The sequence below is a fragment of the Dendrobates tinctorius genome, unplaced genomic scaffold (assembly GCF_039654945.1).
Source record: "Dendrobates tinctorius isolate UK_male_01 unplaced genomic scaffold, ASM3965494v1 ptg000070l, whole genome shotgun sequence".
Classification (NCBI taxonomy): Eukaryota; Metazoa; Chordata; class Amphibia; order Anura; family Dendrobatidae; genus Dendrobates; species Dendrobates tinctorius.
This window is the reverse complement of record NW_027361738.1, coordinates 70,696,760-70,718,801: the sequence shown is the minus strand read 5'-3', so window position 1 is coordinate 70,718,801 and position 22,042 is coordinate 70,696,760. Positions and strand designations below refer to the sequence as shown.

The 22,042-nt window shown below is 45.1% G+C and overlaps 1 protein-coding gene across 2 annotated transcripts in view; it reads left to right on the top strand.

The window, feature by feature from the left end:
• Positions 1–22,042, top strand: part of MALRD1 (MAM and LDL receptor class A domain containing 1) — a 586,417-nt gene that overhangs the window by 306,559 nt on the left and 257,816 nt on the right. For both annotated transcript variants that reach the window (XR_012233447.1, XM_073581848.1), the window contains exon 28: positions 20,861–21,018. Coding sequence is in view for 1 of the 2 variants with exons in the window: in XM_073581848.1 (XP_073437949.1) it covers positions 20,861–21,018 (158 nt within the window). In the remaining variant the exon portion in view is untranslated. The remainder of the gene's footprint in view (positions 1–20,860; positions 21,019–22,042) is intronic.

The window sequence follows — 22,042 nt, the reverse complement described above, 5'->3', positions numbered from 1 at the left end:
CACCAACACCATCATTACCAGCTGCCAACCCCCGCCCAATTCCACGGCCTCTTCCACCAGCCTTCCTCATTTTTGGTAGAAATGTAGACAAAATCCAACAAACTATATAGTAATGTAAAACAAGGTACAAGGTGTCTATAGGACAGGGGAGATTTTGAATTTCTGCAGACACTTGTGGACACTGGACACTTTTGGATTGTGTGAGGCCCAATGAATATCTGAGCGCTATGTGACAGGCTCGATGGCACAGCTGTGACCAAAGTGACTAGAGGATAAGGGAGATTTTGAATCTCTGAACACACTTTTGGACACTGGACACTTTTGGATTGTGTGAGGCCCAATGAATATCTGAGCGCTATGTGACAGGCTCGATGGCACAGCTGTGACCAAAGTGACTAGAGGATAAGGGAGATTTTGAATCTCTGCACACACTTTTGGACACTGGACACTTTTGGATTGTGTGAGGCCCAATGAATATCTGAGCGCTATGTGACAGGCTCGATAGCACAGCTGTGACCAAAGTGACTAGAGGATAAGGGAGATTTTGAATCTCTGCACACACTTTTGGACACGACACTTTTGGATTGTGTGAGGCCCAATGTGACAGGCTCCATGGCACAGCTATGACCAAAGTGACTAGAGGATAAGGGAGATTTTGAATCTCTGCACACACTTTTGGACACTGGACACTTTTGGATTGTGTGAGGCCCAATGAATATCTGAGCGCTATGTGACAGGCTCGATGGCACAGCTGTGACCAAAGTGACTAGAGGATAAGGGAGATTTTGAATCTCTGCACACACTTTTGGACACTGGACACTTTTGGATTGTGTGAGGCCCAATGAATATCTGAGCGCTATGTGACAGGCTCGATGGCACAGCTGTGACCAAAGTGACTAGAGGATAAGGGAGATTTTGAATCTCTGAACACACTTTTGCACACTGGACACTTTTGGATTGTGTGAGGCCCAATGAATATCTGAGCGCTATGTGACAGGCTCGATGGCACAGCTGTGACCAAAGTGGCTAGAGGATAAGGGAGATTTTGAATCTCTGCACACACTTTTGGACACTGGACACTTTTGGATTGAGTGAGGCCCAATGAATATCTGAGCGCTATGTGACAGGCTCGATGGCACAGCTGTGACCAAAGTGACTAGAGGATAAGGGAGATTTTGAATCTCTGCACACACTTTTGGACACTGGACACTTTTGGATTGTGTTATTCCCAATGAATATCTGAGCGCTATGTGACAGGCTCGATGGCACAGCTGTGACCAAAGTGACTAGAGGATAAGGGAGATTTTGAATCTCTGCACACACTTTTGGACACTGGACACTTTTGGATTGTGTGAGGCCCAATGAATATCTGAGCGCTATGTGACAGGCTCGATGGCATAGCTGTGACCAAAGTGACTAGAGGATAAGGGAGATTTTGAATCTCTGCACACACTTTTGGACACTGGACACTTTTGGATTGTGTGAGGCCCAATGAATATCTGAGCGCTATGTGACAGGCTCGATGGCACAGCTGTGACCAAAGTGACTAGAGGATAAGGGAGATTTTGAATCTCTGCACACACTTTTGGACACTGGACACTTTTGGATTGTGTGAGGCCCAATGAATATCTGAGCGCTATGTGACAGGCTCGATGGCACAGCTGTGACAAAAGTGACTAGAGGATAAGGGAGATTGGATTGCTTTTAAAAAAGCAGTTTGTGGAGCAGTGGGTAAACAGCAATGCCAGCCTGTCAGGAAGCCTTAAAAGGCAGCCCAACAACCAACACCACTGATACACCACAATATAGCCTCCCCTTGCACTGCACACACAGTGACTGGTGTGTTGTGCAGGCCAAATTGCTAGCAGCAGAAGCAGTTTTTTTTTCTTCTCAGGACAAAAAAAAAAATTGGGATTGCTTTTAAAAAAGCAGTTTGCGGAGCAGTGGGTAAACAGCAATGCAGGAATGTCAGGAAGCCTTAGAAGGCAGCCCAACAACCAACACCACTGATACACCACTATATAGCCTCCCCTTGCACTGCACACACAGTGATTGGTGTGTTGTGCAGGCCAAATCGCTAGCAGCAGAAGCAGTTTTTTTGTCTTCTTCCCTGCCTAACGCTCTCCCTACAGAATCAGCAGCAACCTCTCCCTATACTGAGATCGGCAGAAGTAAGATGGCGGTCGGCGTGCACGCCCTTTTATACCCCCTGTGACGCCCACCAAAGCAAGCCAATCACTTGCATGCCCTTCTGAAAGATGGTGGTGACCCCTGCCTATGTCATCACGTTGCCCACAGTGTCCGTGGATCCTGATTGGCTGAAAAAGAGCGCAAAACAAACTTTTGAAGCGCGACTTTGGCGCGTAAGTCGCCGACCTCGTGGCCGACCTCATCCTAGGGTCGGGTTTCGTTTCATGAAACCCGACTTTGCCAAAAGTCGGTGACTTTTGAAATTTTTCGACCCATTTCGCTCAACTCTAGGTCAGACGTTTCCTGTAGTTGCTCACCAAGTTTGCACACACTGCAGCAGGGATTTTGGCCCTCTCCTCCATAGAGATCTTCTTCAGATCTTTCAGGTTTTTGGGGCTGTCACTCTGCGACATTGAATTTCAGCTCCCTTCAAAGATTTTCTATTGGGTTCAGGTCTGGAGACTGACTAGGCCACTCCAGGATCTTAAAATGCTTCTTACGGAGCCACTCCTTAGTTGCCCTGTCTGTCTGTTTTGGGTCATTGTCATGCTGGAAGACCCAGCTATGACCCATCTTCACTGTTCTTACAGAGCAAAGGAGGTTGTTGGCCAAAATCTTTCACTTCATGACCCCATACATCTTCCCTTCAATACGGTGCAGTTGTCCTGTCCACTTTGCAGAAAAGCACCCCTAATGAATGGTGTTTCCCCCACCATGCTTCAGGGTTGGGACAGTGTTGTTAGGGTTGTACTCATCCTTTTTCTTCCTCCAAACATGTCGTGTGGAGATAGCAAAAAAGTTATATTTTGGTCTCATCTGACCATGTGATCTTATCTCATGCCTCCTTTGGATCATCCAGATGGTCATTGGTGAACATTAAATGGGCCTGGACATGTGCTGGCATGGGCAGGGGGACCTTGCACTCCCTGCAGGATTTTAAACCATGAAGGTGTAGTGTGTTTCTAACAGTAAAGTTTGAGACTGTGGTCCCAGCTCTCTTCAGGTCATTGACCAGGTCCTCCTGTGTAGTTCTTGGCTGACTCCTGACCTTTATCTGAAGCATCCTTACCCCAGAAGAAGAGAACTTGCATGGAGCCCCAGACCGAGGAAGATTGACAGTCATTTTGTGTTTCTTCCCATTTTCTAATAATTGTGCCAACAGTTGTTGCCTTCTCACCAAGCTGCATGCCTATTGTCCTGTAGGCCATCTAAGCCTTTTGCAGGTCTACAATTTTGTCCCTGGTGTCTTTAGACAGCTCTTTAGTCTTGGCCATGGTGGAGAGGTTGGAGTGTGATTCACTGAGTGTGTGGACAGGTGTGTTTTATACAGGTAACAAGTTCAAACAGGTGTAGTTAATACAGGTAATGAGTGCAGAGTAGGAGGGCTTCTTAAAGACTATCAAGTCTGTGAGAGCCAGAATTCTTGCTAGTTGGTAGGGGACCAAATACTTATTTCATGTAACAAAATGCAATTTAATTATGGAAAAATCATGCAATGTGAATTTCTTTTTTTTTTCTTTAAGATTCTGTCACTCACAGTTGAAGTGTACGAACGATAAAAATTACAGACCTCTTCATTCTTGCAGGTGGGAAAACTGGCAAAATTGGTAGTGTATCAAATACTTATTTTCCCCCACTGTATTCCTGGTAGACTATTGTAGATATCAAACAGACTCGGATTGTAATATAGAAAAAAAAGTAGGTACAGTGTTTAATTCCTGCTAACACCTATTTACTCCTTTGGCATCTACCGTATGACTTATATTCATCACCATTCATTCAGATGCAATATCAATCAATAGGCGAGTCTTGTCTTCACCTTTTTTGGTTAGTGGATAGCTGCTCTTTAACCCCACATGATATTACACATATGATCCTTTTTCACATTTGGCCTAAGAATATATGATATATTCATTCTTGAAGTTACTACTTTGCTCCTCATATTTAATAATATACACTTACCTTCTATTTTTTGGCCATATGGCAATTAGGATTTACTGTGCAATGAGCATATACAGTACTTTTTTACACTGTATCCTTTTTCTTTGCTGCCTTTTTTTGCATATGTTGTCCCTGTTGATAATATTTTATCTGCATTGTTATTTTAATTTACTTTAATAACATTCTTGATTTTTTATGGCATATAGCTTCCTTTTTTCTTTCTTTTCATGCATATACTTTTGGAAGTGCCATTAATTTAGGCAATCACACATTTTGATGTGTCATTGGAGAAAGGTTCAGTTCAGAATGTACACATCTTTCTCTTTTCTGTGCTTAACCCAGGGTTTGTTGCTAGACTCCAAATACATTTGGGGCACCTTGTGAAACAGATCAACTGGTACGGTAACTCATTGAGAATGCAAAAATTCATTTACGTAGCAATTACTGACGATGGGAAACAGTTGTGGTAAAACTTATTGGCATCCTTGATAGTTTGTTGTAAAAAAAAACCCAATACACAGATATAAAAAGTCCACACACCCTTGTTAACCCCTTTCCGACATCGGACATAATATTCCATCCCTGTGCCCTGGGCCTATTTGACCAGGAACGGAATATTATGTCATCTCGATCGCCCGCGCACACGGTGGATGTGCGGGCGATCAACGCCGGATGTCAGCTGATTCTGACAGTTGACACCCGGCACTAAGTGCCCATGACTTGGGGCTGGTGTTAATAATCTAGGAAAGGGGACAATATCCCTCAAGGTTCCCAGGTTATTAATAACAGCTCGCAGCTGTTTGCTTTAGCCTTTACTGGTTAGGACCCCAGAAAAAAAATTGACTTGGGGTCTCTCTATAAATTCTAACCAGCAAAGGCTAAACAGACAGATGTGGGCTGATATTAATAGCCAGGGAAGGGGCCAGGGATATTGGCCCCCCCACCCAGGCTAAGAACATCAGCCCTCAGCTGCCCATGAAATATTGCATCTATAACATGCCAAATCTGACTATTAGCCTTGCTCTTCCCACTTGCCTTGGTGCAATGGCAAGTGGGGTAATAGGGTTGCTGTTGATGTCAGCTGTTTTATGGCCGCTAGAGGGCAGGTCATTGAGGGATCATTGACCTGTCAGAAGTAGAGTTGAGCGACTTTTGGTTTTTTAGGGTCGCGTTTCGTTTCGTGAAACCCGACTTTTCCAAAAGTCGGGTCGAGCAAGATCGTCCGATTATAGGGAAAAGTCGGGGTCGTCCCGAAACACGAAACCCAATGTAAGTCAATGGGGAATAAAAGTCGGCAGTGAGAGGAGGACAGGAAACACACCTACAGTGCCCATTTGAATCCCAAAAGCATCAATTCTTCTTTCTTAAGCTTGTCAACCTTAATTAACTTCATAATACAAGTTACGCACTGAAATATGGGGGTTATTTGGCTACAAACTGTGGGGGGGGAGGGCTGGCTCCAGGTTTTCATGTGCCCTGGGCGAAAGAGCGCCCCTTTAACACATACCACAACTCATCATGCTCCGATACGGCAGAGAAAAAGCGGTATAGTCCAATGAAAAATACCTCACTTTTTACATCTCATGACGAGGCCCATCTATTTCTCCATACAGAATCATTGGTCCCATATAATGTTTGAAACAGTATATGATGAGCTCCACATAATGCTACAGTATATGTTGGTCCCCATGGATGAAGCTCCACTGTCTTATGGGCCCAAATAATGCTCCAAACATAATGGGCCCCATTTCTAATGCTCTAGTGTATAATGGGCCCTGTAAACGCTGCTCCAGTGTCTGATGTCCACCTTTGGAATGTTCCAGTGTATGGTGGGCCCCATCTATCATTCTCCAGAGTATAGTGCTCCCCAAAAATTGCTGTCCCATCATTGAAAACAATCAAATAAGTCTCCTCGCTAGGGAATCCCTGTACTTGTCTGGACAGGTGCTGTAGCTTGCTTAACAGCTCGCCAGCCGTTCTCACGCCCAGTATGGATTACACGTGATTGCACAAAGGTGAGAAAGGGTACCGTATCCCCAGATAACATGTATGGATAGCGTACACATTCAAAATATATGTCTCAGGAGGCAGGCTCAGACGGTGTTAGGCCCAGTATGGATTGCACGTGATTGCACAAAGGTTAGAAAGGGTACCGTATCACCGGATAACATGTATGGATAGCGTACACATTCAAAATATATGTCTATACAGCATGAGGCAGGCTCAGACGGTGTTAGGCCCAGTATGGATTGCACGTGATTGCACAAAGGTTAGAAAGGGTACCGTATCACCGGATAACATGTATGGATAGCGTACACATTCAAAATACATGTCTATACAGCATGAGGCAGGCTCAGACGGTGTTAGGCCCAGTATGGATTGCACGTGATTGCACAAAGGTTAGAAAGGGTACCATATCATCGGATAACATGTATGGATAGCGTACACATTCAAAATATATGTCTATACAGCATGAGGCAGGCTTAGACGGTGTTAGGCCCAGTATGGATTGCACGTGATTGCACAAAGGTTAGAAAGGGTACCGTATCCCCAGATAACATGTATGGATAGCGTACACATTCAAAATATATGTCTCAGGAGGCAGGCTCAGACGGTGTTAGGCCCAGTATGGATTGCACGTGATTGCACAAAGGTTAGAAAGGGTACCGTATCCCCGGATAACATGTATGGATAGCGTACACATTCAAAATATATGTCTATACAGCATGAGGCAGGCTCAGACGGTGTTAGGCCCAGTATGGATTGCACGTGATTGCACAAAGGTTAGAAAGGGTAGCGTATCCCCGGATAACATGTATGGATAGCGTACACATTCAAAATATATGTCTATACATCAGGAGGCAGGCTCAGACGGTGTCAGGCACAGTATGGATTTGACGGCCCAGATTACACAGCGGAGGAGCAGGGAGAGGTAAAGATTGAAAATGCTGGGGCCCTGCCCAAGCAAGGGGGGCCCACTCGTGGGCGTCGGTACTGGCACTGGGCCCCTCATAGTACAGCGGTGTGTCTGACGGCGGGTGTGCACCACCACCGTCAGAGACACTTGATTGCACTATGAGGGACCCTGTGCCAGTGCCCGCGCCCAAGAGTCGGCCTACCCACCTGTCCAGGGCAACGGCACTCGCACGGTGTCGTGCGTTAGGTGGTGACCCCGGCCATGGGGGGGAGGCAGCACAGTTAGGGAGTTTTAGAAAGTGGCATATGTTGATGTTGGACATTCAGCTGATGCAAAAGGCGAAATAGGTGAAGTACCAGGAAGAGGTGGACCAAAGCAAGCCATTTTTCTGTCACCCTATGTGTCATCAGGGGAAGGTGGGACAAAATCCTTGGAAACCCATGTGTGGTTCATTTTAATGAAGGTTAGATCATCCACATTTTGGGTTGACAGACGGGTCCTTTTTTCTGTCAGGATTGATCCAGCTGCACTGAAGACTCTTTCCGATAGCACACTTGCAGCTGGGCAAGCGAGCTCCTGTAAGGCATATTGGGCCAATTCAGGCCAGGTGTCCAGTTTAGCGGCCCAATAGTCAAAGGGGAATGACCTGTGTGGGAGAACATCGATATGGGAGGAAAAGTAGTTTGTAACCATAGTTGACAACTGCTGTCTCCTGTCACTTTCCATCGATGCAGTATTACCAGTTGTGTGAGCGGTATTTGAAAAATCAGTCCACAACATTGTCATGAAACCCCTGGCTCCAACGCCACTTCTGCTGTGTGCACCACGAACACCTCTGCCAAGCTGCCCCTGGCCCGTACGGCTCGTGTGAGAACCATCACCGCTGCTGTGTGCTGGGAATGCCTCAAGCAACCGATTTACCAGAGTTGCTTGTTTATTAGCCAATATTAGGTCAAGGTTCTCCTGTGGCATGATGTTTTGTAATTTGCCTTTATAGCGTGGATCCAGGATGCTGGCCAACCAGTAGTCGTCATCGTTCATCATTTTGGCAATGCGGGGGTCCCTTTTTAGGATCTGCAAGGCATAATCTGACATGTGGGCCAATGTTCCCGGTGTCAATGATGCACTGCGAGTGCTGGGTGGAGGAGCACTTTCTGGCAAATCCACATCCCTCCAGTCACGCACAAACCCTGTACCAGACCTTGCCACGCCAACATTTTCACTTGCCCCACGAGATGCATCCTCCTCCCCTAAGTAATCATCCCCATCATCATCCTCCTCCTCCTCCTCTTCTTCCTCCACCTCGTCCAGGAGAGGTCCCTGAGCAGACAATGGCTGAATGTCATCAAGGATTCCCTCCTCCTCTTCCTCCTCATCAACATTGGCTGCAGACGCCTGCTCCTTAAGGTGCGTCAAAGTTTGCATGAGCAGACGCATAAGTGGGATGCTCATGCTTAGGATGGCGTCGTCTGCGCTTACCAGCCGTGTGCATTCCTCAAAACACTGAAGGACTTTACAGAGGTCTTTCAGCTTCGACCACTGCACACCTGTCAGCTCCATGTCTGCTCTCAAAGTGCCTGGCCGTGTATCCTCCCACAAATGCATTATGGCCTGCCTCTGCTCGCACAGCAGCTCCACCATGTGCAGGGTGGAGTTCCACCTTGTTGCAATGTCGATAATGAGGCGGTGGTTGGGAAGGTGGAGCAATCGCTGCAGCTTCTGCATACGAACGGAGTGTACAGGCGACCGGCGGATGTGCGCGCACAGTCTTCGCACCTTCTGGAGCAGGGCTGTTAACTCCGGATAATTTTTGAGGAAGCACTGCACCACCAGGTTCAAGGTGTGAGCCAAGCAAGGTATGTGGCTGAGTTTTGAAAGGGCTATGGCTGCCACAAAATTACGGCCGTTATCACTAACTACATTGCCTGCCTCAAGATGTACACTGCCCAGCCATGACTCAGTTTGTCGCTTCAAGTACTCGGCCAGCACCTCGGCGGTATGTCTGTCGCCCAAACACATCATCTGCAACACAGCCTGCTGACGCTTTCCACTAGCTGCTCGATAGGGGGACACATCGTGTGCAACAGTGGCAGCTGCAGATGGAGTGCTCGTACGACTGCGCTCTGTGGACGAGCTTTCGCTTCTGGAGGAGGAGGAGGAGAGTGGAACGCCTACAGCCAACTGTTTCCTATACCGTGGGCTAGGCAGCACTGTCCCACCACCACTGTCCCCTGTGGACCCTGCATCCACCACATTAACCCAGTGCGCAGTGATGGACACGTAACGGCCCTGGCCATGCCGACTGGACCATGCATCAGTTGTGAGGTGCACCTTTCCGCTCACTGACTGCTTGTGTGCATGGACAATGCGGTTTTTCACATGATGGTGGAGGGCTGGGATGGCTTTGCGAGAGAAGAAGTGGCGACTGGGTAGGTCATAGCATGGTACTGCATAGGCCATGAGTTCGCGGAAAGCTGTGCTTTCCACCAACCGAAAGGGCAACATCTCAAACGAGATTAGTTTGGCAATGTGGGCGTTCAAACCCAGTGTACGCGGATGAGAGACTGAGTACTTTCTTGACCTACTCATAGTGTCTGGGAGGGTGAGCTGGACTTGAGAGCTGCATATGGTGGAAGTAGCGGTGGACAGGGCGGACTGAGAGAGGGTTGATGATGGTGATGGAGTTGGTGTTCTTTCTGATGGCCTAGAATCAGTCTTTCGTTGATATAACAGTGGGATTCCCTGACTGCTGTGGCCTTGCAACGACATCTCAACATTTGCTGCTGTGCTAACCGGTGGGCTTACAGTGGGGGAAACAATGTAGCGTTGATGACTACCTTCGTTGTGATCAGTTGCACATGTGGCACTTGAGGTTTGGTGTTGTGTCCACGCTTGCAAGTGCATGCTGGTTAAATGTCTAAGCATGCAACTGGTATTCAAATTTTTCAGATTTTTCCCTCGGCTAAAGGTCTTTGCGCACTTCTTACAGATAACCTTGGCCTGATCATGAGGATTTTGTTCAAAAAAGTGCCACACTGCACTCTTCCTACTTTGGCAGACATTTTGCGGCCTAGCACGCTGTGATCTTTTGACCCTCTGGACAAGCTGTCCAGCAACTCTTTTGATGTTTGGAACCTGTCTTTGGAGTGCTACGGGCCTGCCAGATAACAGCTGTTGCGATGTCGATGTCTGCTGTGGATGCTCCTCATCTGAGCTATTGGAAGCAGCACCCTCTTCCCCCAATGCATGCCAATCTGGGTCAACAACTGGGTCATCCATCACCTCCTCTTCTATGTCATGTGCACCTTCCTCTGTGTCACCGTGTATGGTGGTATAGTGTGCGGGAAGGGGCACCTGAGTCTCATCAGGGTCAGAATCTGGCTCTGTACACTGCGAGGACAATGTAGTGCTCTGAGTGAATGTACCAGCAGAATCATCCATCAGCGGCTGTGCATCAGTGCACTCCATGTCAGATTCATCTTGGCCTGGGTAATTCACCATTTCACTTGATAATCCAGGCATGGTATGTGAAAACAGCTCCATGGAGTAATCAGTAGTATGGCCTGTGTCATCCTTCAATCTTGGTTGGGGTGAAGGACACAAGGAAAGGTGTGGTTCATGAACATGAGCCTCCAATGACGACTCAGTGCTTTTACTTTTTACAACTGAAGAAGAGGAGGCGATAGAGCTGGAGGCTGAGTCAGCAATGTAAGACAAAACTTTTTCCTGATGCTCTGCCTTTAAAAGCGGTTTGCCAACTCCTAGAAAACTAAGCGTTCGAGGCCTTATGTAGCCAGACGATGACGCAGGCTCAACACCTCCTGCATTCGGTCCTATTTTGCTCTTGCCACTACCATCAGATCCACCACCAACACCATCATTACCAGCTGCCAACCCCCGCCCAATTCCACGGCCTCTTCCACCAGCCTTCCTCATTTTTGGTAGAAATGTAGACAAAATCCAACAAACTATATAGTAATGTAAAACAAGGTACAGGGTGTCTATAGGACAGTGGAGATTTTGATTTTCTGCACACACTTGTGGACAGTGGACACTTTTGGATTGTGTGAGGCCCACTGATATCTGAGCGCTATGTGACAGGCTCGATGGCACTGCTGTGACAAAAGTGACTAGAGGATAAGGGAGATTTTGAATATCTGCACACACTTTTGGACAGTGGACACTTTTGGATTGTGTGAGGCCCACTGATATCTGAGCGCTATGTGACAGGCTCGATGGCACTGCTGTGACAAAAGTGACTAGAGGATAAGGGAGATTTTGAATCTCTGCACACACTTTTGGACACTGGACACTTTTGGATTGTGTGAGGCCCAATGAATATCTGAGCGCTATGTGACAGGCTCGATGGCACAGCTGTGACCTAAGTGACTAGAGGATAAGTGAGATTTTGAATGTCTGCACACACTTTTGGACACTGGACACTTTTGGATTGTGTGAGGCCCAATGAATATCTGAGCGCTATGTGACAGGCTCGATGGCACAGCTGTGACCTAAGTGACTAGAGGATAAGTGAGATTTTGAATGTCTGCACACACTTTTGGACACTGGACACTTTTGGATTGTGTGAGGCCCAATGAATATCTGAGCGCTATGTGACAGGCTCGATGGCACAGCTGTGACCTAAGTGACTAGAGGATAAGTGAGATTTTGAATGTCTGCACACACTTTTGGACACTGGACACTTTTGGATTGTGTGAGGCCCAATGAATATCTGAGCGCTATGTGACAGGCTCGATGGCACAGCTGTGACCTAAGTGACTAGAGGATAAGTGAGATTTTGAATGTCTGCACACACTTTTGGACACTGGACACTTTTGGATTGTGTGAGGCCCAATGAATATCTGAGCGCTATGTGACAGGCTCGATGGCACAGCTGTGACCAAAGTGACTAGAGGATAAGTGAGATTTTGAATGTCTGCACACACTTTTGGACACTGGACACTTTTGGATTGTGTGAGGCCCAATGAATATCTGAGCGCTATGTGACAGGCTCGATGGCACAGCTGTGACCTAAGTGACTAGAGGATAAGTGAGATTTTGAATGTCTGCACACACTTTTGGACACTGGACACTTTTGGATTGTGTGAGGCCCAATGAATATCTGAGCGCTATGTGACAGGCTCGATGGCACAGCTGTGACCTAAGTGACTAGAGGATAAGTGAGATTTTGAATGTCTGCACACACTTTTGGACACTGGACACTTTTGGATTGTGTGAGGCCCAATGAATATCTGAGCGCTATGTGACAGGCTCGATGGCACAGCTGTGACCAAAGTGACTAGAGGATAAGGGAGATTGGATTGCTTTTAAAAAAGCAGTTTGCGGAGCAGTGGGTATACAGCAATGCCAGCCTGTCAGGAAGCCTTAAAAGGCAGTCCAACAACCAACACCACTGATACACCACTATATAGCCTCCCCTTGCACTGCACACACAGTGACTGGTGTGTTGTGCAGGCCAAATTGCTATCAGCAGCAGAAGCAGTTTTTTTTTCTTCTCAGCAGGACAAAAAAAAAAAATTGGGATTGCTTAAGCAGTTTGAGGCCCAATGAATATCTGAGCGCTATGTGACAGGCTCGATGGCGCAGCTGTGACCAAAGTGACTAGAGGATAAGGGAGATTGGATTGCTTTTAAAAAAGCAGTTTGTGGAGCAGTGGGTAAACAGCAATGCCAGCCTGTCAAGAAGCCTTAGAAGGCAGCCCAACAACCAACACCACTGATACACCACTATATAGCCTCCCCTTGCACTGCACACACAGTGACTGGTGTGTTGTGCAGGCCAAATCGCTAGCAGCAGAAGCAGTTTTTTTGTCTTCTTCCCTGCCTAACGCTCTCCCTACAGAATCAGCAGCAACCTCTCCCTATGCTAAGATCGGCAGAAGTAAGATGGCGGTCGGTGTGCACGCCCTTTTATACCCCCTGTGACGCCCACCAAAGCAAGCCAATCACTTGCATGCCCTTCTGAAAGATGGTGGTGACCCGTGCCTATGTCATCACGTTGCCCACAGTGTCCATGGATCCTGATTGGCTGAAAAAGAGCGCAAAACAAACTTTTGAAACGCGACTTTGGCGTGTAAGTCGCCGACCTTGTGGCCGACCTCATCCTAGGGTCGGGTTTCGTTTCATGAATCCCGACTTTGCCAAAAGTCGGCGACTTTTGAATTTTTTTGACCCGTTTCGCTCAACTCTAGTCAGAAGCAAAACTGCTGAATACCTATTCAGAGCACCACATGAAGACCCCCCACATGCCGCCCTGGAGCATGAGCATATCATTAACTCAAAACTGAAAATAAAGAATAAACAACAGCCACAAGACAGATTTCATCAACCAAAGTATCATTTTAATCAGTATAACGGCGCCGATCTGACACTAGGTTACTGTGCACAATCCTGCTGACAGGTTCCCTTTAAAGCCTTACATGTCACTTGAAGTGGTAGTTTATGCAGCACATTGATGGAATGGGTCCACAAGAGTGGATCAGCTCTTACAGACTAGCTTTTCGTTCTGACTTATAGAAGAGAGTAGAGGCTTCCCTCTATGATATCTGTATACCCCAGGCATACATAGGGATTGGGTTTGTCTACATGAGATAACCCCTTTAAATCTTTAACCTATTTAATTAAAAGAATGATAAGTGATGTGAAATATCCATGTCTAGGTAGATGATTATTAACACTTTTCCATGGCATTCTTATTTGGAAATAGTGGTGATTTTTGCGATTTTCATCATTTGCCATTTATCAAGTGAAAACAAAGACATTTTGGTAATGACACATTATGATGATGTGGGCAAAACTAATACATAAATCAACAAGCTTGTAGCTGGCATTATGTCAAACCAAAGACATCTGCTGAACACGTCCACAATGTTCTCTATTTTTATGTATTATAAAGTTCATGGACGTATGTATTCCCTTCATGTAGTGGTCTATAAATTAGGGTAATTGGGAGTAATTGATATTCTGGAGTGGAAAGGATGGAGCCAGGTTAATGCTTCTCATGTATTAACCTTGTACAAACCTGCTGTCGTTAAAGTTGACCTGTCACCTAAACACGGGAAAGGGATTTAGACTATTGACTTATCAAGAATGTCAGGAACCTTTGAAGCCTTTCCTGACTAATATTTATAAGGTTTTTATATTCATGAGGCTCAGGTTCTCAAAGAATTAATATTTATGAAGCCAAAAAAATGGATAACTCAGTTGGCACTCCTGTATGAGCTGTAAAAGAGAGAGAAACGGTGCCGTGTGAAACTTGGTGTTTGAACCATTTGCCAACAGTGTCATAAATTACAGCTACTGAGCCCCAATACAAAATCTGTAACATTACCCTTAGAGAACATGTGCCACCATAATACTGGTGCTTTATTATGTATTTTTTATTCACATCAGTGCATACAGAGAGTTAAAACCACAATTTGCGTTTTGGCAATGACACCGGTAGCACTGGTATTATTAACGCATTTCGAGTGACACAGCACTTGGAGTGCTTCCGGTGTGTTTGTTGTCTGCAGAACTGATGTCAGACGATAACTGAGCTCAGCAGCTTTGCCAATGTAGATGGCACAAATCACTCAGGACTAGAGATGAGCGAATGTGTTTGGGTCCCTCCTTATTCGGCAAACTACCGAATAAGCGTTATAGCCCAACAAACAGGCTCTCCATGCATGTGCTGTAACTGTGACACAGCCGCGACATATTCAGCTGCGGTGCCGAACAGCTGATCAGCAGGCACGATCCAGGTAGCCTGGTTCCCTCTGCAGCTTGTTCGGTAAGCGCTATAGCTTGCCAAATAAGGACAGATCCAACAGATTTGCTCATCTCTACTCTACTGTTGAGCTCAGTGACTCTTAGCGGTTCATGCTGTCTACAACGGTAGAGCCGCTGAGCTCAGTTATTGCTTCAGCACTGACAACAAGACATCAACACTGGAAACACTAGGAGCCGAGGTGAAGACAGCACAGCACCTAGGCTGAGTGAGTAAAGCACTTTAAAACATTTCTCAAAGTGGACAACCCCTTTAAAATTTGTAGGCCTTGACTACATTTTCAGTTCTGGTTGTTCTGGAGGCTTATTTGAGTTATTGAGTTAACCTCTCAATGTCCACACCAGAAGGCTCATTACTACTGGGCACCTTCTCCATGAGAGACCTTTGACCTTGCACTGCCTACCTATTTGTTTCTGTTTTGTCTATGTAGTATGTATTGTCTTCTCTCTTTATTATTGATTTATTGAAAATGTTACTCAACATCTCCATGTCTCATGTTGATGTAATTCTGTTGAAATTATAGTGTCTAAGCACAACTTTTTCGACAAACTATTGTAAAATTTAACTTTTTTTTTTTGAGGAGTGGAACAGACTTTGATAATTATATAAATTAGAATTTACCATCGGTGAAAATTGCTCGAACGTACATACAAATGATCATTCATTGACTTGCATCATCCAAATGGTTGTCCTCCGATGTACAATCATTTATGTGAATAACATTTTTTTAGAATACTTGAGAACAACCTTTTTGTGGAGATGGCAATTCTTGGACTTGACTGTTACTAATTGATCCCATCACTGTTCGCGCACAGTTCTCAAAGAAGAAATGTCGTCAAAATTTGTGTTCTGTAATCCAACCTCATAACTGGTGTGTCAGCGTAACAAAAAAACTTATTGATCACTGTTTTCTCTGGTTTCCAGCACCACTCTGGTCCACACGATTGCACTGCAGCTTTGACAAATTGCCATCTTCTCCAGTTTCCAGCCCCACTGCGGTCCCATGTGGCTGCTCTGCAGCTTTGCTGACTCACAACACATTTACTGTGTCGAGTTGTTCTGCTTTCCCATTGTACTGTAAGTTTACAAGACTATGAATAGACTCCATAGACTTACATTAACAAAGAAACTTCTGGCCCTCACATAAACCCCTACGTGAGCTGGCTAGACTGAATTCAGGTCACTTGAGCCAAAAGAGGACCTGAAGATGGGGAAGATGGTAATTGGTTAGTTTTATAATACTCTTACATACATAATTAGGATGGATTATGGGTTATAAGTTTTAATGAGTCCACATGGACTTCTAAGAACAAAGAATAGACAATTTGCAATTTAATTTGTGTAAACACTAATACCCTTATAAAAACCAAAGATACAAGGAATATATAAAGAATGTATCAAAATGAATTTATTTATTTACATACAAATACATAACAATATAATGGATGCTAATTAGTCAAACCAGAAAAACGGGCAGTGACTGACAATTAACAACAGGAAAAAATATATATATACAGTATATATTCTTTGAAGAAGGAACGCCGAAACGTGCGTCGGGGGGAGACGTGGCGAGTGTTCTGACATACTACACAGGAATTTTAACATTCTATGCATATTATGGTGATTTATTAGGATCGACAGTATTTGAGTTTAACCTGAGGCAGAATAATTTCACTTTATGCATAAGGCAGCCTCTCATTGTTTATTGCAATTCTAAATGGAAGATTATTTAATACCAGTTTATGATGATGTTGGGATTTTGCTTTAATATATGAGTGGTTGCTTTTGCATTATATTTAAAATCAATTCTAGTACTTGTTGCATGTTTTTTGAGTTTATCTGCTATCTTAACAGGTTTAACTAGCTGCTATATATAAATCACTAAGCTTCACATTGATATCTAATATATAAAGCTCAATGTGTGTGTGTGTGTGTACGTATGTGGGTGGGTATGTCCGGGATTGGCATCCGCACGGTTGCAGCTACAGCCATACAATTTTGCACAGTCACACGTCTGGACCCCAAGAGCGTCATAGGCTATGTTGTGAGGCGAAATTTTAACCCCGTGCATTCCAATTCACCAAACAATTTTGCCCCTATCTACATAATAGGGAAAAAGTGAAAGGAAAAGTGTTGGAGGCAAATTGACAGCTGCCAGATGTGAACAAGGGGGACTTAAAGAATGAGAGCGATGGCGCCGAAGATTATATACCGTACAGTTGCTAAGGTGGGGCCCTGACATGGGATACTCACCACACACGGGGATATGAACACCCACACAAAATGCGCCACACACTACCACGTGCTTCAACACATATACCACCCTCAGCACACATTTCACCACACATACACCAACCTCGCCACATAAAAGTCGAAACACAAAAATCGCCACTCAAAACTCACCACGCTGTCCCAGAGCTGTTTAAAAGATGAAAAATGAGCTGTGATTGGTTGCTATTGGTTGCTGGTTTTCTTTGTAGACAGTTGTGGTAACTGAGGCCTATTATTCTTATCATTTCTACGGTGTTACCATCCTTCTGTATTGCTGGAAATAGCACAATTTATTACCGTGCCAACACAGACCACCCTCTGACACAGACTGCAGAGGGAGCCCAGTATCACACAGGATAGGATTAGATATACGGCTCAGCAGTCAGTATCACACAGGATAGGAATAGATACAGGGCTCAGCAGACAGTATCACACAGGATAGGATTAGATACACAGCTCAGCAGTCAGTATCATACAGGATAGGATTAGATACACAGCTCAGCAGTCAGTATCACATAGGATAGGATTAGATACACAGCTCAGCAGTCAGTATCACACAGGATAGGATTAGATACACGGCTCAGCAGTCAGTATCACACAGGATAGGAATAGATACACAGCTCAGCAGACAGTATCACACTGAATAGGATTAGATACACGGCTCAGCAGACAGTATCACACTGAATAGGATTAGATACATGGCTCAGCAGTGAGTATCACACAGGATAGGATTAGAAGCACGGTTTTTAGGTGCAATATAATCATTATAATTTGTTATAACTAACCACAGTTGGATTAGATACACAGCTCAGCAGTCAGTATCACACAGGAGAGGATTAGACACATGGCTCAGCAGGCAGTATCACAAGGATAGGATTAGATACACAGCTCAGCAGTCAGTATCACACAGGATAGGATTATTAACACGGCTCAGCATTCAGTATCACACAGGATAGGATTATTAACACGGCTCAGCAGTCAGTATCACACAGGATAGGATTAGATACACAGCTCAGCAGACTATCACACAGGAGAGGATTAGATACATAGCTCAGCAGTCAGTATCACACAGGATAGGATTAGATACACGGCTCAGCAGTCAGTATCACACAGGATAGGATTAGATACACAGCTCAGCAGACTATCACACAGGAGAGGATTAGATACATAGCTCAGCAGTCAGTATCACACAGGAGAGGATTAGATACATGGCTCAGCAGTCAGTATCAGACAGGATAGGAATAGATACACAGCTCAGCAGACAGTATCACACTGAATAGGATTAGATACACGGCTCAGCAGTCAGTATCACACAGGAGAGGATTAGAAGCACGGTTTTTATGTGCAATATAATCATTATAATTTGTTATAACTAACCACAGTTGGTTACTATGCCTGGGCAACGCCGGGCTCTTCAGCTAGTATACTGTATATATATATATACTGTATATATATATATATATATATATATATATATATATATATATATATATATATATTTGCCTGTTGTTATTTGTCAGTCACTGCCCGTTTTTTTCTGGTTTGACTAATTAGCATCCATTATTTTGTGATGTATTTGTATGTAAATAAATAAATTCATTTTGATACATTCTTTATACATTCCTTGTATCCTTGGTTTTTATAAGGGTATTAGTGTTTCTAGTTGTTCACAGAATGTGACCCAGTTGTGAGGTTAAGGACTAACATGTATGCAATTTAATTTGTGTGAATCAACAAAAAATACACACTACCATTTTAAATTAAACAGAAGATTGCAGGAGCCAGAAAAGTCTCAAATGACCTTTGATGTGACTGCGTGGGCTTCCTCATAATGCCTTGCAGCTATAGCATGACATTGTATAGCACATCCAGTAATGAGAGACTATCAGAGCCTGTATAAAAGCAGAAGCAGGGAAGGCAGCATCCATTTTATTGTGAATCTGGATTGTGACTGGACACAGCTGAGCCTGAAAGTTAAGGAGAGAAGACTTTAAAACACTGAGTAAACTTTGCAACTACTGGGTCGCCCTCACACCCAGGGCTGTGGGGTACTTGGTACCGGGCCCGATGGTCCTCAATGGGAGATGTCACGGTAGCTGGAACCCGGAACGTGGCCCTGGGCACCCATTGTAAATGTTCAGTGTCAATGTGTAAGTCGTGACGCCACCTGTGGTGTTCGGCAAGGAAGATGTTAAGCCTACACTGCAGATAGTTCCTCTGGGACAGATGGTGTGGTGCAGCAGTGATGGTATAGACCTCCACAGGCAGGGCTGTAGTCCCAGGGTAGAGTGAATGTGGCGACACTTAGATGGTGTAGTGTCGGGCGCAAGGGATGTAGCGGTGCTGGGCGAGTTGACGCAGGAATAAGTGGAGGACACCAGGGCATGTAGTTCCAAAGCTTTAGTCACAGTCTGTGGTGGCTCCAGAGCCCGCATCGGTGCCATGTCCTCTGGGTCAGGAGCTCAGCCAACTTCCAGGCAAGATGAAGTACTCCTTTCCAACACTCCAGTAACATATGTGCCTTTTCTGAACGTCTCCCTCTTAGCACCTTTAAGTGAAGTACTCACAGTACTGAGTTACACTGGAGTTCCTCCTGTCCGATGTTCCTATGAACTCTACTTGTATGGCAGACAGCTGTAGCCTGCTTCGGGGACTCTCTGCTACCAAGTCCCGGCTCTCTATCTTGTTGCTGTTGTGCCCCCAAGTCTGATGTGGGAATAAAGTGATGACAAACTTCTATTCCTCCGGTGTCTGTTGCGGGACCATAAGTATCCAAACATCCTCGGGGACCGGACCCCGGCCTTGCGCCTAGAACTTGAGAGGGGTTCTCTTCTAACCCTCAATCCTCTGTTCTCTTTCTCTCCTCATGTTCCGTACTAATCCTTTCCTTCTTATGGAGAGTCAGGCTTTCTTTCAGTGTTCCTTTCCTGTGCCAGCGGACCCAGATCACTGAGGTCGGCTGCAGCACTTTCCCACCTTCATCCCTCTCAGGGGATCTCCTTACACAGGGCTGACCTCGTCAGACTCCTGTGACCAACTCCCTATATCCTATCCTCTTCCTGCTCTTTAGTGCAGCCTAAACTCCACCCGCCTCCCAGCACGCTTCGTGTTCCAAGCAGGGAGCCACCAAAGGGTGCTGTGCTACACTACTGTGTTGTGTGGGATGCAGGTGTTGGAGCGTGGTCAGGTGTCTCCACCTTACCTGGATGGTGGGGTACCACACCTCAGGAGGAGGTGTAGTACCTCAGTGGCGACTGAACTCAGGGGCACCACACTAGCGTGTATGATAGCACAGCATTGAAAAAACATCCATTTACCCATATATGTATATTTTAAAGTCACTTTGCCATTACTAGAGCTGTGTTTAGCTTAAAGAGCTTAAAAATGTTCAGTGCAGTCCGAGGAGACCTCAGAGTGTTACACATATGTTTTCAGGGCAATTGGATGCTTTGATGTACATGCGATTGCGGTGAGTCGATTCTCTGTGAATCAAATTTTTAGAAGAATTTTACGCAATTGTCAATTTTTTAATTTCAAATGCATCGATCATCTATAGCAGATACTTCATTGAGTATCCTGCAATAATATGGAATCTTAAGGACATATCATTGGAAGTTTTTGACAATATTGGCTCGTAGATGTCTATTAGTGTCGTTTTATGGAGTCGCATAATGTTTTACTATTGATATGAATGTTATTGACTACTATGTCTAATATAACCATTCTTTATGCTCTGTGTGATTGATACAATAGGTCATTTTTTGTACCTTGAAACATCTTATGTTGGATTACGTGGTGAAAAAGCCCACCTGAAAAGCTTCAAGTGGAAAGAGTCGTCAAGGAATTGTATGATGATGTTTTGGTACTACATGTCATCGAAAGCTACTGGACAAATACGGGTTCTTATAAATGTAAGATATACATTTCACTATTTTTTCCGTAATAAATGAATATTGGTATTCCCATCGCATGCACAGAGCCTTAGGCCTCCCTACCTCCACATTCACACTGGGGGATATCAGATACAATAGCTTGATTTTCATTCACTTTAAGGGCAAATAATTGATTTGCTGAAGAACATAGTATATGAAACTCACCTGTACTGTGCATTTGCCCTCAACGATAGAAATGCAGGTATCACTACCAATGGTTGTAGAGAACCTATTTAACCTATAAGTAATGACTGCAGGGTGTTGAATCTTGCACAAAAAAATAATATAATAATATTTAATCATGGCATTGAAATGTTGAAATGAGACCAAACTATAATTTAACAATATTTAACAAGTTTTGTCTTAATTTCAAGATTAGTTTGTGTCCTGGGTGTATATGTATTTAAGTGCAAATGGTACTCACACTGTCTTCATGCGGTGCATTTGATAAGTGCAGTAAAATCTTAAAATATAATGCTAAGAGCGTCACTCTGTCCGAAGCCTTTATAGACTGCGCAAGTGCGACGTGCCTGCGCAGTCTGGACCCCACAGAGTTACGCATCCGGGGATGAGGATTGTGGCCCAGTAGATCACGGTATGCCCAAGCATTGAACGCATACCGTGATCTCCAGCACAGGTATTGCCGCGGGGTCTCTTCGGATGGAGGGACATGAATCCTCCATCGGAAATGGCGCATGCGTATAGCGCACTTCAGGCACCATTTTGTTGGTGGGCGGAAATTATTGAAATAAGGCCGTGATGTCAGGAGAGGGCGGGTTGTCGTGCTGGAATCGGCACCTGCGCTGGCCACACTTTCCGGTGCCATTTTTATAGAGCACCACATGACAGCATGGGGATGCAGGATAAGAGCACCACATGACAGGATGGGAGCACAGAATTGGAGTAACACATACCAGGATGGGGTCAGCACATACCAGAATGGGGGAGCAGGATGGGAGCAGCACATGACAGCATGGGGGCGCAGGATGGAGCACCACATGAC